The sequence below is a fragment of the Ammospiza nelsoni genome, chromosome 11, assembly GCF_027579445.1.
Source record: "Ammospiza nelsoni isolate bAmmNel1 chromosome 11, bAmmNel1.pri, whole genome shotgun sequence".
NCBI classification, from domain to species: domain Eukaryota; kingdom Metazoa; phylum Chordata; class Aves; order Passeriformes; family Passerellidae; genus Ammospiza; species Ammospiza nelsoni.
In genome coordinates, this window is record NC_080643.1 from 18,503,600 (window position 1) to 18,521,979 (window position 18,380).

At 33.4% G+C, this 18,380-nt stretch overlaps 1 protein-coding gene across 1 annotated transcript in view; it reads left to right on the plus strand.

Moving 5' to 3' along the window:
- ATG7 (autophagy related 7) overlaps positions 1-18,380 on the plus strand; it is a 94,414-nt gene that overhangs the window by 27,948 nt on the left and 48,086 nt on the right. The window contains exon 18 of the mRNA XM_059480052.1: positions 7,447-7,569. Within this exon, the coding sequence (XP_059336035.1) occupies positions 7,447-7,569 (123 nt within the window). The remainder of the gene's footprint in view (positions 1-7,446; positions 7,570-18,380) is intronic.

Sequence of the window (18,380 nt, forward strand, 5' to 3'; positions counted from 1 at the left end):
GAAATTACCCAGAAATCTTATTTAGTGTAAATAATCCAGGAATTTATTTGGGGGGTAAATTACACAGGAATTTTTAGTGCAAGTAATCCAGGAACTTGTTTTGGGGAATAAATTACCAAGAAATCTGATTTAGTGTAAAAAATCCAGGAACTTGTTTTGGGGGTAAATTACCCAGAAATCTTATTTAGTATAAATAATCCAGGAACTTGTTTTTGGGGGTAAGTTTCTGAGTAATTTATCCCCAAAACAAGTTCCTGGACATTTTACTCTAAGGCAGATTTCTGAGTAATTTTACTTAGTGTATATAAACCAGGAATTTGTTTTGGGGTAAATTACCCAGAAATCCTATTTAATATAAATAATCCAGTAACTTGTTTTGGGAGTAAATTACCCAAAAATCTGATTTAGTGTAAAAAATCCAGGAAATTGTTTTGGGTGTAAATTACCCAAAAATCTGACTTAGTGTATATAATCCACCATTTTGTAATTTTGGGTGTAAATTACCCAAAAATCTGACTTAGTGTATATAATCCAGGAATTTGTAATTTTGGGGGTAAATTACCCAGCAATCTTTAGTGTAAATAATCCAGCTGGTAGCATTCATTCCTTGTTTTATTTTTCCTGGAAAGTAAACAGCCCTGGTTCAAGCTCTGCAGATGCAACCTACTTTGAAAAGGAAAAAAAAAGAAAAGCCAAACCAAATGTAAACACTGGTAAAAAAAAGTTTGAAATTGATGTGACAGAAATAAAACAAGAGCCAGTTTTGCATCAGTAGCCAGTTTCTTTGGGTTTGGAGCTTGGTTTTTGTGTTTTTGCCTAAGCAGATACTAACTTTTCTGCTGTAAAGCAATCCTGGAGCCAGATTCTCTCTCTGTACCCAGCAATTGAGAGGACTTTTGTGCAGAATGCTGTTAAAAAGAATATAACACCAAGGCTGCACATCTGTTTCTCATTGCAAAGTCCTTTTACTCCAGGCCTGTATTTTTTTTCCTTCTGCCATGAGATTTGGGTTTTTTTTAACTTCAGTAAACAGGCCAGAATGAAAAGATTGCTCATGAAATGAGTTATTGGGTATCATTTACTCAGAAAGCTTTGGATTTGGTCCTGATGGGATGGTGTGCACCCACATATCTTGATTTGTTCTGTTAAAATGCCATTGATTAAAAAAAAAAAAAAAACAGTTCTGGAGCTCTGTGAAGTGGAGGCTGAAATCAAGATTGTGGCATCAACCTGAGAGATTTCATGTGAGGAGAGGTGGTGTGAAAATGTGGCTTCTCCTGGCAGTGTTTGCAGCAGCCAGGAAATCCAGAAATAATTGGTGATTTCCAGCTCTCCTAAGCTCTGAGAAGTGACCTGCAGGTGAGGAGAAAATAAGAGTTCCTTAATAAATTCTTTCCTGCTCCAGCTTGCCAGGCTGGGTGCAAGAATTATTAATTTCTGGTTCTTTGTTATGCTTCTATATTTTATTTTCCTGCCTGGAAAAATGAATTGCTTCATAGTGGCGCTTCACTGAAGGGCTGGGTTTATTCCTGAAAAAGTTCAGGTGGGATTTTGTACATCTGTGGGCGGAAGGTGACTGGTTTGAGATCAAGAACAGTACAAATTATAGCATCTCTCAAGTATTCTGCTCCTGTGGAGCTGTTCCTCGGGAGGATCTCACTGGGACCAAGATTGGTGGGGAATTGTTCAGAAGTGCAAAAGCAAATTCGTGCCAGCCTTGGGCCTTTGGGCTCTGCTGGACATGATGAAATAGAAAGGAGAAAATTTCCTTTCCATGCAGCAACAAGTTAGTCACTTATTGAATCTGGAAAGATTTTTTAGAATTATTTTGTCTCTATTTGTTGTTCAGACTGGTTTTATTCCTGTGTGATTACTCCCTGTGTGGTCTCCTGGCATAAGAATCTGAGATTATTTTGCCTCATTCTTTTTCCTTCCTGAGGGCTGGTCAGTGGCTGCTGAACAAATCTGTGCCCTGTTCCATTTATCAGAGAAAATCTGCTCCTGAATTTGGGGAGGAAAGATTGGAGGTGGGCAGTGGAGTTCCTGCTTTTGTGCCACTGGAAGGTTTCCATCATCTCAGTTGGGAAATAAAATCTCAGAGGGTGACAAAATGTTCTCCCAGTTGTGGTGGTGTTCACAGGATGAGGGAAGAGATGAGGATCTGACTCCATGTCTCAGAAGACTGATTTATTATTTTATTATATATATTATATTAAAATGATATATTAAAACTATACTAAATGAATAGAAGAAATTATTTCATCAGAAGGCTTGAAAGGAAAGGAAAGAAATGAAAATAAAATCTTCTGACTGACCAGAGAGTCTGAGCCAACTGACTGTGATTGGCCATGAATTAGAAACATCCACACGAGACCAATCCCAGATGCACCTGTTGCATTCCACAGGAGCAGATAATCAATGTTTACATTTTGTTCCTAAGGCCTCTCAGCTTCTCAGGAGGAAAATCCTGGCAAAAAGAATTTTTCAGAAAACCTCATGGCTACACCCAGTCACTGCCTGTATCAAAAGGATTTCATTATAGTGGGTCTCTTCTTCAGAGGTACCTGCTCAGGTGCTACCATGTGCTGCTGCAGGTGGATTTTTGCCTCTCTGATGTGACATTTGTTGGCTCATGTGCCTGGAATTCTGGATTTAAAACTACTTCACAAATACTTCCATTCAGCAGGCTGTCCTCATTGTAAAAAACAAGTAATTAGAATCAGCCAGTACACTTTTTAATGCTGCTTTTCAGGCTTCTGTGGTTGCTGCTAGGGGAAAAGAATGTTCTTTATTCTTGTGCTTCAAGTTTTTAAAATCCTGTGTGTATGGTCAGATTTGTTACCCAAACCTGAATTTGCCATTGTGGCACCATGGAAGGTCTCTGCCACACAGAGGGGAGAGAAATGTTTAAATCTTTCCATAGCAGTAGATTTGGTCATGTTAATGTGTACCAGTACAAAAAAATCTAAAAATAACGTGCCTGCAACTCTTGCAGCTGTGACCTTATTAATATTTTGTTAATTTTATTAATATCTGTATTAATTTTAAGGTTATATCTTGTGGTTTTATATAAGCATTTATATTTATATAATTTCTAATATCTATAAATAGTATGTAAAATAATATATTATATAAATAATAAATAAAAATATAGTATTATATAATGTAATAATATAAATATAGTATAAATACTATATAATATATATTATATACTATATAATATATATTATAGTATATAGTATATATAATGTATAAGTATATACTATATATGTATATACTTATATATACTATATACTATAATATATATTATACTATACTATATACTTATACTATACTATACTTATATTATACTATACTATATACTTATACTTATATTATACTATACTATATACTTATAATATATATACTATATATACTATAAGTATATACTATATATATTATATGTTATATAATACAATAGATATTGATATATATTGTCTTATATAAATATAACAATATATTATATATAATATATGTAAATAATAATAGAATCTATAAAATAATATTATATATGGATAATATGATATAAAGTAATATAATATATCAATAATATATAATGTAAATTTTAATTTGTGTAGTTATATATACATTTTAATTTGTTTTAATTTATTTTTCTTTAATGATTTATTAATTTTTTTAATTTTATTGATATTAATACTTTAAAAGGCACTTAATGAGAGACTTCCTGGCATTGTCCACACTGATGACAACACAAAGGGCACTTGGACTTAATCCTCACTGCAGACTCAAATCCCACTTTTTGGGAGCAAGGATCAAAGCAGAGATTGAGTAACAAACCCAGCCAGGTTTAAAACTCCTTGATGGATGAGCTGTACATAGGAAGTTTGCCCTCAATTCCCTGCTCTGCTCATAATATTTGCATAGCCCAAGGTGGTTTGCATCTTTTACTAATTTTTGCCCCTGGTACGAGAGCAGAATATCTCAGTGGTGTTGTTGTCCCTGCGTTTCTCTGAGGTGCTGTGATAATTTCAGATAAGGCTGAGGTTCACTGGGGATGGTTCCAGTGGGCCATGAACTCTCATCTGTCCTGCAGCACCAAAAATCTGAGTTGTGCTTCCTCCAAAAATTTTCGGGGGAAAAAAGCCAAAAGGCCAAAATCCCCTGCCAGGGTGAGGAATTCCCACAGGCAGGGCTGTGAGCACACTCCAGGCTCAGAAATTGGTATCTGTGCAAGAGACTGCTTCACTTGGGTTGTTTTTGTGGGACTTTAAAACCCAGAATTCTCATGGAATGTGTAAATCCACAGTGGAATCCCAACCATATTTTGTGGATAATGCTGAGAGGACACATCTCCAGAAAATTGCTGTTCAGTTCTCTGTGTTGCATTGTGAATGTTTGTGTTATTTCATTTATCTCAGGAATAAAAAAAACCCAAGAAAAATAAAAATAAATCCTCCCAATATTGTTTTTTTTTAATCTTTTTTATTTTTTAATTCATTATTATATTTATCAGTCATTGCACACATACACCAAACGCCTATGGCAAAAGAAATCTTTCAAGTATGAAGAAGAATTTCTCCAGATTTTCTAGACTGCTGCACTTGGGTTGCTTTAGTGGGATTTTGAACCCAGAATTCTCATGGAATGTGTAAATCCCCAGTGCAATCCCCACTGTATTTAGTGGGTAATACTGAGAGGACACATCTCCAAAAAAAATGCCGAAATTGCTGCTCAGTTCTCTATGTTACATTGTGAATGTTCATGTTACTCATTTATCTCAGGCATAAAAAACCCAAGAAAAATACAAATAAATGCTCCCAATAATGTTTTTTTATATCCCTTTTTCTTTTTAAATTCATGATTATATTTATCAGTCATTGCACACACATACACCAAACATCTATGGCAAAATATGGCAAAATAAATCTTTCAAGTATGAAGAACAATTTATGTAGATTCAGGAAGAGAATGTGAAGTGCTAATTTTGTTTATTTTAGAAGAATAAGTGTGGTCAGGAAGGTGCCAAATGTTTGATAATCACCTTTTATATCTCTTCCATTTCATAGTTGTGTTTCAGTTGTTTCTGTGTGTGTTTTTTGAAACCTAATTATGCATTAGATAGTTTTGCATGAAGAGCTGAGTGAGGATCCCCGTCTATTTTTTCATTAAGCTTAGAATCCTGTCAGTTAAATATAAATATGCTTTTTAACGAGTCTGAATTCCTGTGTAAGGGCTCATGGGATGTGTTTTGCTGAAGAATGTTGTTGGGCTGGGCAAGTTCCCACAGTTTTATCAATGAATTGGGTGTTTGAGACCATTAGGAATTGTTAAACCAGGAAGGAGTGAGATTGTTGTGAGAGTAAGTTGTGATTTCATGAATTCTGATGGGAGTATTTCCATTCTTGTGAAAATCCTGCCTTTTCTGAATCCTGGTGATCATTTCCCTGTCACACATTTTGCTCCTTTCTATTTGAATTTGTGGCTTTGAGGTTCCTGCATCAATCCTGCTCTGCTCCTTGGTGTTCTGCAGGAAAAGTTCTGTTTGGATGAAATGATGAGAACATGGATCCAGGCTGATCCTGGTGGTCCTTTCCCTGTCACACATTCTACTGCTTTCTATTTAAATGTGTGGCTTTGAGGTTCCTGCATCAATCCTGCTCTGCTCCTTGGTGTTCTGCAGGAAAAGTTCTGTTTGGATGAAATGATGAGAACATGGATCCAGGCTGATCCTGGTGGTCCTTTCCCTGTCACACATTCTACTGCTTTCTATTTAAATGTGTGGCTTTGAGGTTCCTGCATCAATCCTGCTCTGCTCCTTGGTGTTCTGCAGGAAAAGTTCTGTTTGGATGAAATGATGAGAACTTGGAACAAAAATAAGGAAACAATGGATCCTGGGGTTGCCCAGGCATAAGTTCCTTCCATTTTCTGCCTGCCTGCTGTCCCAAAAGATGTAGGATTGGGGTAATGTTTGATATTTATCTTCTCTTCCCTCAATTTGCATCTCCCTGCTTTGAAATCAGCCTGGCAACTCCTGCCCTAAAGCTGAAATAAATTCTTCATGCTCAGGGCTTGAGGGGAATATAAACTAAAACCTCTCAGTTCTTGTAGGAGCTTGTAAAATTGTCCAAATAAAAACTGAGCTGGGGAAATTACAGCAGAAAAATAGAGAAAGATACAAAAGCCTCAGAATCAGGGATCTCTGGAGGCTGGGGGATGTTGGGCTTGGACACCTTCTCAGGGAATTTTTCAGGCTGGCCCAGCATGGGTCTTTCCTTGCCCTGATATTAAAACAGGCTTTACTGTGTTTGGTGGTGCTCAAATGCTCCTTTCATGGCTGTGCAGCCAAGCTTCCCTTCTGGCCCTATCATCTGGCATAAAAAATGTGTTTAAAGCAGGAAATCTTTAACCTTATTGCATAATATATTATATATAATATAACATATAAATGCTATATTGTATGTTATATAATAATATAAATATAACAATATAGTATATATAGATAATAATACAATATATAAAAGTAATATTTAGATAAATATCATATTTAGAAATATTATATAAATTATATATAATATAATTTATATTATAATGTATTATATTAGTTACATTAGTTATATTATATATAGTATAATTTCTAGAATATAATTATTTAAATTATATTGTGTATAATTGTTTTATTTAATATATATATTATATTTTATATAAAATTATGTTTTATATTATATATATTATGTTTTCCTTCTTGCCCTATCATCTGTCATAAAAATGTATTTAAAGCAGGAAATTTTAAACCTTATTATATAATATAATATATATAGTATAACGTATAAATACTATATTATATAATAATATAAATATAATATAACAATATTTTATATATAGGTAAGAATACACTATATAAAAATAATATAATATTTAGAAATATTATATTGTATGGTATTATATTATATTATATTATATTATATTATATTATATTATATTATATTATATTATATTATATTGTATTATAGTGTGTTGTATTATATTATATTATAATATAATTTTATAAATTATATATAATTATGTTTTATTTTGTATATATATTATATTTTATATACAATTGTTTTGTATTATATATATATATATATTATGTTTTCCTTCTTGCCCTATCATGTCATAAAAAATGCATTTAAAGCAGGAAATCTTAAACCTTATTGTTTAATTAATACTTAATATAATTAATACTTAAATCATTTCTCTTCCCGTTTGCTTCCATCTTTCCTCACTATAGAGATTGAGTTGGCAAAAATAATTATTTTTTTCTCTGTCATTTTTTAGCTGTTTGCAGTATCCAGGCATTTTCTGAGTGCTCAGAAACATTCTGCTTTTATTTTGTGAGCCACATACGAGGATGAATCAGATGATGGGTATTACATATGAAATTCTTCTCTGTTTGTTTCTTTGCAGGTCCTTGAGCAGTATGAACGAGACGGGTTTAATTTCCTAGCCAAAGTTTTTAATTCTTCACATTCCTTCTTGGAAGACTTGACAGGTCTGACTTTATTACACCAGGAGACACAGGCTGCTGAGGTAAGCAAATGAAATTCGGATGTTAATTAATCATGTGATCAAATGATAGAATTAAGCAGTGGTATTTCATTTCCAGAGTGATTGACACAATGATTTAGACAGTCTCCTAAATTAACTGTAACTTTATCTGAGTCTTTAAATATTATTTTTAAAGGAAGCAGGTGATTTGGGTTGTGTGGTGTGAGGAAATCAATTGCAATTTTAGGTCAATTAAAATGTAATTATGCTGCTTGATGGATTATAATATGGGGAGGAAAAATGCTGTTTACCTGTCTAGTGACCAAAAAATGGAAGGTGGGCAGAAACTTGGGGATGTTTGATCCCATGGACAGCAGCACTGGTGATAACTCAATATTGACTTGTTTTCCATAAAAAATCAAACAAGTGTCTCCTAATATTATATTTAACAGTGGTTTGTGTTCCTTCCTCCCTCTGCCCATATCTCTACCCTTGTGCATCACCATTTAATTTTGGCACAGCTGGATGCCAGGGATGCTTCTGCAGCAGTGATTATCCAGTCCCTGCAGCCTGTGCAAGTGCTGCTGCTGTTTTTTCAGCTGGAAAGGGCTCCACAGTGGTTCTTAATATTTGGGGTGGATCATGATGACTCAGCTCTCTGTTTCATGTTAAACCTTTGAAAAATAATTGCAGCAGATGCTGGAAACAGCTGTAAAATACCTAATGAATTTTGAAATCAGCATGGGCATACCTTGAAAAAAAATTCTAGGTATTTCTAGGTATATCTAGCTCATGTATATTTGTATATATATCCCTTATATATAAAATATATATATTAATATAAAATATATATAATATATATCTTATATCTTATATAAATATGTTATATATTTATATATATTTTATACATGTTGTATATATTTTATATTATATATTTTATTTATATAATATATATGTATATATATCTATATATATCCCTCACATATATATTTATATACTATAAATATTATATATCTATTTATAGTATTATATTATTATCATATTATAATATTTATAATTTTATATATAATATAAATAATAATATATAATACAATAGATATAGTATAAATATAATATATAATATTATATCTTATATAATATCTATACATTTTATTATATATAATATTAAAAATGTTATAGATTTTTATACATTTTATATATGTTGTATATATTCTATATTTTATATATATTTATATCTATATATAAAATATATAGATATATATAAAATATATATATATATATAAAATATATATGAGAGGGATCCAAGAAGGGAAAACAAGCACCCTTTGACACATGCCACTCATTAACAGTAGGAATAATTAAAGTCTGACTGCCAGGCCTGAATTTCAGTGTTGGTAATGTAAAATATAAAAACAATTAAAATTAGTCAGGTATTATTTAGCAGGTATTAATCCATAAATCCCTTCTGCAGCTTCACAATAGGTGTTTGTTAATGAGGTTTTAGATATTCTCTACAAAATACAGGGTCTGGTCGAACTTACTGCAACTTACTGTAATTCAAAGTTTTGCTTAAAACACAGGATTTGTGTCCTTTCAAAAATCCTGGGGTATTTTAGTGAAGCTTATGCAGTGAAGTCACTGCTCAGAGGTGGAAAATCTGACACAAATACACAAATTATTTGCAGAGCTCATGCTTTCAAATTAGGATAATTGCCATCAAACCAGGGAGCTTGCTTGATTCTTCCCTCTAGGATTGCTGCATTTTTGGGAAAATCCATCTCTTTCAGCAGTTGAATAGTCTTGGTGAATCTGTGTTTCTGAATGGCAAGGGCTGTCAGGCAGATTATTTCTGGAGGTTCTGGAGCCCCCCTGCTTGCTTTGGGTTAAAAACCAGCTCTTTGTTACATTTTGCCCCTGAAAAACATTACATTGTGGCTCTGGTTGTTATGTGCTCCTTCACAAGTCTCTCAGTTCATCATCTGGGGCAATTCTTAAATTTTTTAAGTGCACGAGAGAGTGCTTTTAATATCTTTTCTGCAGAATTGCTGTCCATTAATATCTTTTCTGCAGAATTACTCTTCTGCCTTGAGCTCCCTTTCTCTTGTATTTTGAGCTCCTTTTTCTCACACTGCAGCTGGGGATTGTGAGTCTGTAAAATGATTTTTTTGGGTTTCTGGCTGCTTTGGAGCTGCTCTTGGCAGGTTATTCCCTAAAATGGAGCCATTGGATTTTAAGTTTGGTGCTCCTTTGATTTGAGATATTCTCAATACACTCTGAAGACTGCAGCAAAAGCACTGAGAGGTTTAACCAGGTGTGGATGGCCTGCTTGGGGATGGGAATGTTTCATTTTTCTGGTGGGAAATTATCTGCTTTTCATCACTCAGAGAGATTTTGTGGATTATTGATGCGTTTAGAGGCCATAAAATGGCTTCTGGTAACTGCAGATTTTCCTTTCCTCCTGTCTAGTAAAACCTATCCAGAACTATAAAGAAAATAGACTCGTAAAGTTAGATGTCATCCAAGCTCTTATTTACCCAGTAACATCATAATTGGGTTGTAATTTCATTTATAAATCCCTAATATTTCCCTAATAAACCTGCATCTGATAGGGGAACCACTCAATCTTGTGCTTGTTTTTAAAAGGTTCTCTGTTAAAATGTGCATTCACTCAGAGCATTTCATTGAACATTTTGCCAAGAGTGTTTTGGTGTGGTCAGAAAAAGTGTTGTGCTGTTCTTATGTTTCAAAGTTTTTAAAATTATTTTTTATTTTTAGTTCACCTAAATGCTTTGCTGCTTTTATGATGTGTGTGTAAAAGTGCTTTAATGAGGATTTTTTTTCTAATTTTGAGTTTGCCTAAAAGAGAATCTGAATAAGTTGTGCATGTTCTGTAGAAGTGACTGTTAAATACAACATTTTTGGATATATAGCCTGAATTTCCATGAAAACTGCCCCCACATTATTAGCACCAAGTGTGTTTGCCCAGATTAAAGGAACTCAATTTGCAGTAAGATATGAGAGACCTTTCATTTAGTGAAAATCTTTTACTTGCACTGTTTAATTCCTATTCCAGGTGCTGTTGACCATAATATTTTAATACAATTAAATATGTTCAAAGTTTTAATACATTTAAAACTTAATTAATTTAAACATTAAATACATTTTTAAAAAATATGTTTTAAATTTTAATACATTTGAATAGGTTTAAAGTTGATACAAATTGCAGGATTTTTAGTCAACAGAACACCTATTTCTTAAATCATAAATGTTCTCTGTGACATTTAAGGAACACAGTTTGCAGTAAGATATGAGAGACCATTCACTTAGTGAAAATCTTTTTTTACTTGCACTGTTTAATTCCTATTCCAGGGCTGTGCTATTGACCATATTTTAATACATTTAAATATGTTCAAAGTTCTACTACATTTAAAATTTAATTAACTTAAACACTTAATACATTTTTTTAAACATATTTAAAATTTGAATACATTTTAATATGTTTAAAGTTGATACAAATTGCAGGATTTTTAGTCAACAGAGCACCTATTTCTTAAATCATAAATGTTCTCTGTGACTTCCTTAGCGTGCCAATTAATAAATAATAACACCAGCAAGCTTTCCTATCCTGTCCTGAACTGACAGCACATTTCAGGCATCTGCTCCTTCTACATCTGGCTTTAATTTGGGTTCTCTGGAACACTTTTTTTTAATTTTTTTTCCCCAGCTGGATCTTTGTGCGCAGCTTGGGCAGCAGGCCGTGATGCCCCAGGCCAGGGGAGCTGTGGGAAACTCCCCTGTCAGCACTCAGCCCTGTTTCCCCTGCATTTGTTCATCTGGGCAGCTGCCTGAGCTGATGGCAGCTGGCACTTTCTGCTTTCCGCACCGCTCAGGCTCCTTTCTGCAAAGCTCGACTTTTAAACCTGACCCTTGCTCGCCCTGCAGTCAGGTTTAATGGCTGGGCTTAAAACAGAGGCAGCCTGAGCATCCTCGGGCTGTTCATCAGGGCTGGGGTGTGGAACTGGAGGCAGAAAAGGGAATAATTTCCAGCTCACAGCTTGGCTGGGCTGCCCAGGACTGTTCCAGATCAATGCGTCCCTAAACCAAACTGCTTTGCTCCCCACATGCTCCAGATGAGCCCTGCAAAGGGTTAATATATAGATGTATAGATGTAAATATTTATATTATATTATATTATATTATATTATATTATATTATATTATATTATATTATATTATATTACATTACATATATTATATTAATATATAATGTATAATATATAATATATGTTATATTATATATAATGTATAATATATAATGTATATCATATATTGTGTATAGTATGTATTGTATACTGTGTATGCAATTTATTATATATTATAATATATATTATATTATTATATATAATATATATAATTTTTTATATGCTCTATATTGTGTATATATTATATCTTGTATATTATATCTTATATATTGTGTATAATATATGATGTGGTAATATGATATAATATAATATAATATAATATAATATAATATAATATAATATAATATAATATAATATAATATAATATAATATAATATAATATAATATAATGTATAGATGTAAAAATGCTTTTCCTCTGAAATTTCTAATTCAAAGTTTTCTCGTCCTCATTCACATAAAATTTCTAATTCCAAGTTTTCTCCTCCTAATTCCCAGCTTTGCTGATATTCTCCACTCACTGCTCTCTGCAATTCTCTGTAATTCTCATTTCTCTCTGCAATAAGACACAAGTGTAAATAAATATACTTTTCTTACTTTGCATTTCAATTCCTGAGTTACTTGGATGCTTTACTGCACTTCCTGCTTTCATCAGGATGAAAGAAGATTATATAACACACGCCAGAAATAACATTTTCACTTGGTTTTCTGATTAAAAAACAAGAAGGGGCAGAAGCTGCAATCCAATAGGATCATAAAAAACTTTGGGAAAAAAAATGTAGCAGAGTTCCTATATTAGAATGTGAATTTAAAGGTCAGGTGTGGTGGCAGCAGGTCACTATGTCTGTGTTATTTTACTTCAGTAATGCTGTATTTCCATGTCTGTGTTATTTTACTTCAGTAATGTTGTATTTCAAGTTTCTGTCTCTCAAAAAATGTGGTATCTGTTGTTTCAGTGACAAGTTCTTGCAGTCAGTGAATGAGGCCTGTTTGGCATTTCCAAAATCCCTTTTCTGCATCCCAAACAATCCTAATGAATGAAAAAAAAAGGATTAATGCTAATAAAACACTCAGAGAAAATACAGACAACTCAATTTTATAATTTCTGCACTTATTTTGTGCCTGAGCATTTTTCAGTCATTTCTTGAGGAACAATGCTTAGCTGCAGAATAAGCAGCTGGTGTGAAAAAGAAACTTTGTGCTTGTCCTACTTTGGAAGAAAATTGAGAATTTCCAATGTGCTTTTCTATTAAAAATATCCTGCTTGTTTCTGATTCTGCATTATATCATGCAGTGTATTTGATGCTGAAACAATAACATGTGAAAAGCCAAAAAAAAAACTCCAAGCAAAACAGAAAAACCAGCTACAACAATATTGTAACAGCAAATTCTGTAACTTGGCAGTTTTGCTCTGTTAGCCAAGAATTATTCAGAATGTAATTTTATTTGGTGTTATGAAAACTTCCTAAAGAAATCATTACTGATGGGTAGCCCAAAATTAATATTTGAGACTTTTCTGTGACTGGGAGCTTTTTTGTTTTCCTTCATGTTTTTAATCTGGTGCATATCTGGAGAAATTAATTTTGACAGATTCAGGCCTGCCCTGGAATTTCTTTCTTAAGAGATTAAGAGTTTAATTTGTTTTCTTTCTTTTTTTTCTTTTTGAGTTTTCTCATGATGTCAATTAGTGTCATCATTTTTCTTCATTTATCAAGTAATGTTTCCTGGCTCTTTGTACAATGGTAATTCTTTTTTTTTTTTTTTTTTTTTTTTTTTTTTTTTTTTTTTTTTCTGCTGATGCCTTTTGCTGCTTTTGGAAGGGTTTAGAAGGACCTGTAAAGTGGTGCCTCTGTGTGCTACCAAAACATGAGCTCCTTGCCTTTCCCCTGATACCTTCAATGATAATTTCAATTATTCTCATTAATTATATTCAAATTATCTTCCTGGGACTGACATCAGAGGGTGATGTGCACAAATACTCCTATTTCAGGGGATATCTGAATAAATGTGAGTTTGTCCCTTCAGGGCAGGGAGGGGCTGTGCAGACATTTATTTCTTTGGAGGGAAGGACAATTGGTTGGTATCCAGTTATCATTTTTATTTGAAATGTCAAATATATGGGGAAAAAAAAAAAAAAACAGAAAGAAATGGAATAATGGCATTTGGGTTAGCAACAGATTTTGTTGTTTTATATATATTTTTATATATATTTTTTCATAGGGTTGTTTTTTGATGTCTCTTCATGAGGTCAGGCACAAATTAATTTACAATTAAGGGTTATTTTTTAAATTAATTGCTGTCTTAGTGTCAAAACATTGATAGAGCTTAAATCTCTATGTAAAATGCCACAGTCAATCTCCTGTAACTATAAAATGGAAAGTAATAGGAATAAATCTGTTATCTATAATAATCTGTGGCTATAATAATCTATAATAGGAATAAATCTATTATCTATAATAATCTATAATAGGAATAAATCTACTATTTCATCACTTTTTATGTGATAAAAGTGATGGGATCCCAGTTCTCTGTTTTACATGAAGAACCTGGGCAAACCTGGAGCAGCTTTAATGTGCACTCTGTTCTTCAGGAATAATATTGCAGACAATAATTGCTGGTTGGTTTTCCTCTTTGTGATCAGTATTGATCAGTGATGTGATCAATATCAGCTCTTCTCTCCCAGAGGGGATTTCTGGGCTTTTTGGGCTTTTTATTTTTTAATAACAATCCAGCTCCAGCCCAGTTGCAGAGGTGCCCTGCTCTTCTTCATTCCTCATTTTCACTGCCCTGGTTAGATCAGCACCTAAACAAGGAGTACAAAATAATGTTTTGATTTGTGCTCTGGTGGTAAATGATGTTAAATTTTACTTTATTGAAGATTTGAGAGTAATTTTAGCTGATGATGAGCACAGCACCCCAAAATTTTGCTAGACTGAAGCTGTAAAATCTTTATTTTGGGGAAGCAGTTCTCTTCTAGAAAGAGTTTCAAACTCTGTTAACTCTTCTTCCTTTGAAGAAAAAATCTCCAGTAAAGAAGAAGTAATGAAATTCAGGGATTAAATCTCTTCCATTCCAATTTACTTTGTCACAAAGAAGAATGAATAGGCTGTTCAAGATGCTTTCTGTTATTCTCGTGTGAAGAATAAGAAATTACACAACACAAACACGCTGATGAACTTAATTCTAATTAAGACCATAAATTCTACCATGTGCATCTCAGTCCAAGAGTACGTGAGTGCTTGTTCAAATCAAATCAAATTTTAAAGAAGAGGAAATTTTGCTGATGAAATTTTAGAAGAGGAAATCAGTGCCAGATTTCAATAAACACCAATTGTTTTAGCCTTGCCCAGAGGTGCTGTGGATGTCTTGGGGCAGGGCTGCCTCAGCATGCCCTCAAGGGTTAATTAAGTCACTTCATTAGGGATCAATGTGCTCTGGTCATCCTATTCTCACCCCAAAACTGCACAAGCAGCACCAGCTTATTTTCAACTTTGGGGCCAATCTTCCTGTAAATATAAGTAGAATATAGGAAATATATAGGAATATATATAGGGATCAATGTGCTCTGGTCATCCTGGAGCCTGTGAAATGTTGTCCACCAGATTATTTTCATTGTTAGTTGTGTTTGCCTGCTCCTGAAAATCCAGATTTCCTCTGGAAACATCTCCTGGACTTCTCTGAGGGCATTTCTGTCAGGGTGAGCCCATGCAGGCAATTATCCCATACCCCAGGTGAGCTGCTCTGTGATTGCCACCAGCTGATTGCCACCCCAAAACCCCTCTGCACAAGCAGCAGCTGCTTCTTTTCAACTTTGGGGCCAATTTTCCTGTAAATACAGGTGGGATATAACAAATATATAGGAATATATATAGGGAGGATATGTGTAAATGTAGGTGGAATATAGGAAATATATGAGAATATATATAGGGATCAATGTCCACTGATCATCCTGTGAAATGTCCAGCAGATTATTTTCTTTATTCATTTTATTTGCTCCTTAAAATCCAGATTTCCTCTGGAAGCACCTCCTGGACTTCTCTGATTGTCACCAGCTGATTGTCACCCCAAAACCCCTCTGCACAAGCAGCACCAGCTTCTTTTCAACTTTGGGGCCAATTTTCCTGTAAATATAAGTGGGATATAGTAAATATATAGGAATATAGGAAATGAATAATGAATAATAAATGAATAATAAATAAATTTGACTGAAATGTGAAGAGCTGCTGGAAAGTCCTGTGGGTTCAGCACTGCCTCTCTTCAATGCCAGCAGTTGTTAAGTCACAAAGGAAATTAAGCACCACAAATTTTAAGAACAGAACATCAATTTTAAGACATGCTCCTAGGTGGAAATCTCATATGGAAAACTGTTTGTGAGGAACTTCTCAGCTTCAATTTTGACCCTGGCTCAGGTTTTCTTCCTTTGTGAACCATGAAATAATTTTACCAGAGTGAGTGTTTAAAGATTTGCATCCATGTTGCTACTGAGTTTTGGTTGACACTAATTTATAAAACAGGCAGATTTGAGAGCCTTTAAAATTAATATTAACCTGCCTCTTACTGGCTTGAGCTCACTTTCTATTTGAATATTTTCCTGGTGTTTCCTTTCCCTCACTGTAGTTCAGGTTCTCCTGAAGTTTCCTTTCCTGAAGTTTCCTGTTTCCAGCACTTTTTTGGAACCCATTAAAACCTGGCTCCCAGCTGAAATCTGCCATGCAGAATAGTTGTTTTTATGGAATTGGCTGCAGTCCTGGGGAAATCACCTGATATCTTCATAGAGATAAAAATTAATGACCAATTCTGTAGTTAAAACCCAGCTTTGATTCCAAGATGAGCCACTTGGTGCCTGAGAAGATAAGGATTGGTTCTCTCTTATCTCTTCAGTGATAATTTCTCCTTAGCAGTGACTTCTCTTAGTTGATTCAAAGTCAAATTAGTTGGAAAGTAAAATCTTGTAAATTGTAAATTAAAGTTGTGCCTGACCTCGTGAAGAGACATCAAAAAAGTTATGCATGTAATAAAAAATTAGCCAAGAGAAAAGTATCTCACTTTTAAGCTTGGGGATCATAACATTAAAAAAAAATAAAAGTTTTAGGATGAGTTTCTGTTTTCTTGGTCTCTCAACCTTTAAAAACCCCACTCTAGGTATTAAATAATGTGCTTTAAATTAGTGCTGTTATTGTATGTTGTAGTGTTGAGTTTGGGAGACCAAAGCTTTTCCTCCATGTGATATTTCATAAAGCAAAAGCTGCTTCTGAGTTACTGAGTTTGTTATTTTCATATACAAGAAAATTTTTTGTTATCCTACAGGTGTGGTGATGATTTTTAGTGATTTAATTGTTACACAGCAACCTTAAAAGAATGCCATTTTACTGGATAAATAGGAGTGTTTTGGTAAATAGAAAATGCTAGACCTGCAAATCTAACAACAGAACTTTTTAAAAGTTAGGCTGAGCTGCAAGCCTAACTTTTAGGTAGAAATGAAATTCATGGCTAAAATGTGATCAGGATCAGCTCCCAGAGGTGATTTGAAGTCTGTGTGTAGCAGTTCTGCTGCCATCTCTGTGCAGGAAGGGGGATGTGCAGAATTGTCTGATTATTGAAGTGTAAAATATTGCAAAATGCCATTTAATGGCGCTCTCTAAGACACGAGGGGAATTGACTCTATTCCAGTTAAAACACAAAAGTAAATGGAATAAAATTAGTCTAATTAGAATAACCTTAAAGCTGTGAGATTATGGATAATAATAATAGGAAGAAGAAGAAGAAGAAGAAGAAGAATTAAAAATAAAATTATAAATAATTGTATAATAATAAAAATAAATAATTAATACATAATAAATAATAAGTAAAATCGTTAATAATAAATAATAATATGATTATGTGTACATAATATAAATATATAAGAATAAGAATAATAAAAAATAAATAATACATAATAATAAAATATTACCATTTTGATAATTATAAAATAGTAAAATAATTTTAATAATATTCTATTTAATAATAAGATATTTTAATAATAAGATAATAAAATTTGGCTAGAAACTCTAAGTGTGCAAGCACATCAGTACTTTGTCATCTGAAAATAAGAGTCCTGTTGAAGTATTTGTTCTATACAAAATAAACTCCTGTAATTGTAAAGTAGTGACTCAAGCCCACCAGGCAATGAATTTAATCCCCTGCAAGTCAAGTGTGAAATCCAATAGGTTTGTCAACAAATCCAAAAAATCCATGGTTAGGAAATAGGTACAAAGTGTGATTTAGATGGAGATAACTGTTCAGAGGCTTGTTTATTTTTTGGGAACTAAAGGAAGTCAGTCACAGAAATAGAGAAGGGAGGCACAACCAAACCTGTAAAGAATTAAGCAACCACTTCCCAGGCTCTCAGGGGGATAGGGGTTAAGAGATACAGTTTTAAAAGTTTTTATGTTGTTGAAAAGTTTATTTGTCTGATGTCTACTGAGACAGCCTGCCAACAACAGCAAAGCCAACGCAAGTCAGAAAACTCCTACTGGAAGAGAACGTGAAGGCATAACAAAGCTGCTTAGAAATATTACAGTGCAGCAGCTGGTTTTGCTAATGCTCCTTGGTTATTTAAAAAAAATAACCAATTTGATCTGAATACTAAAACATAGATTAAATCCAGAAAGCAGAA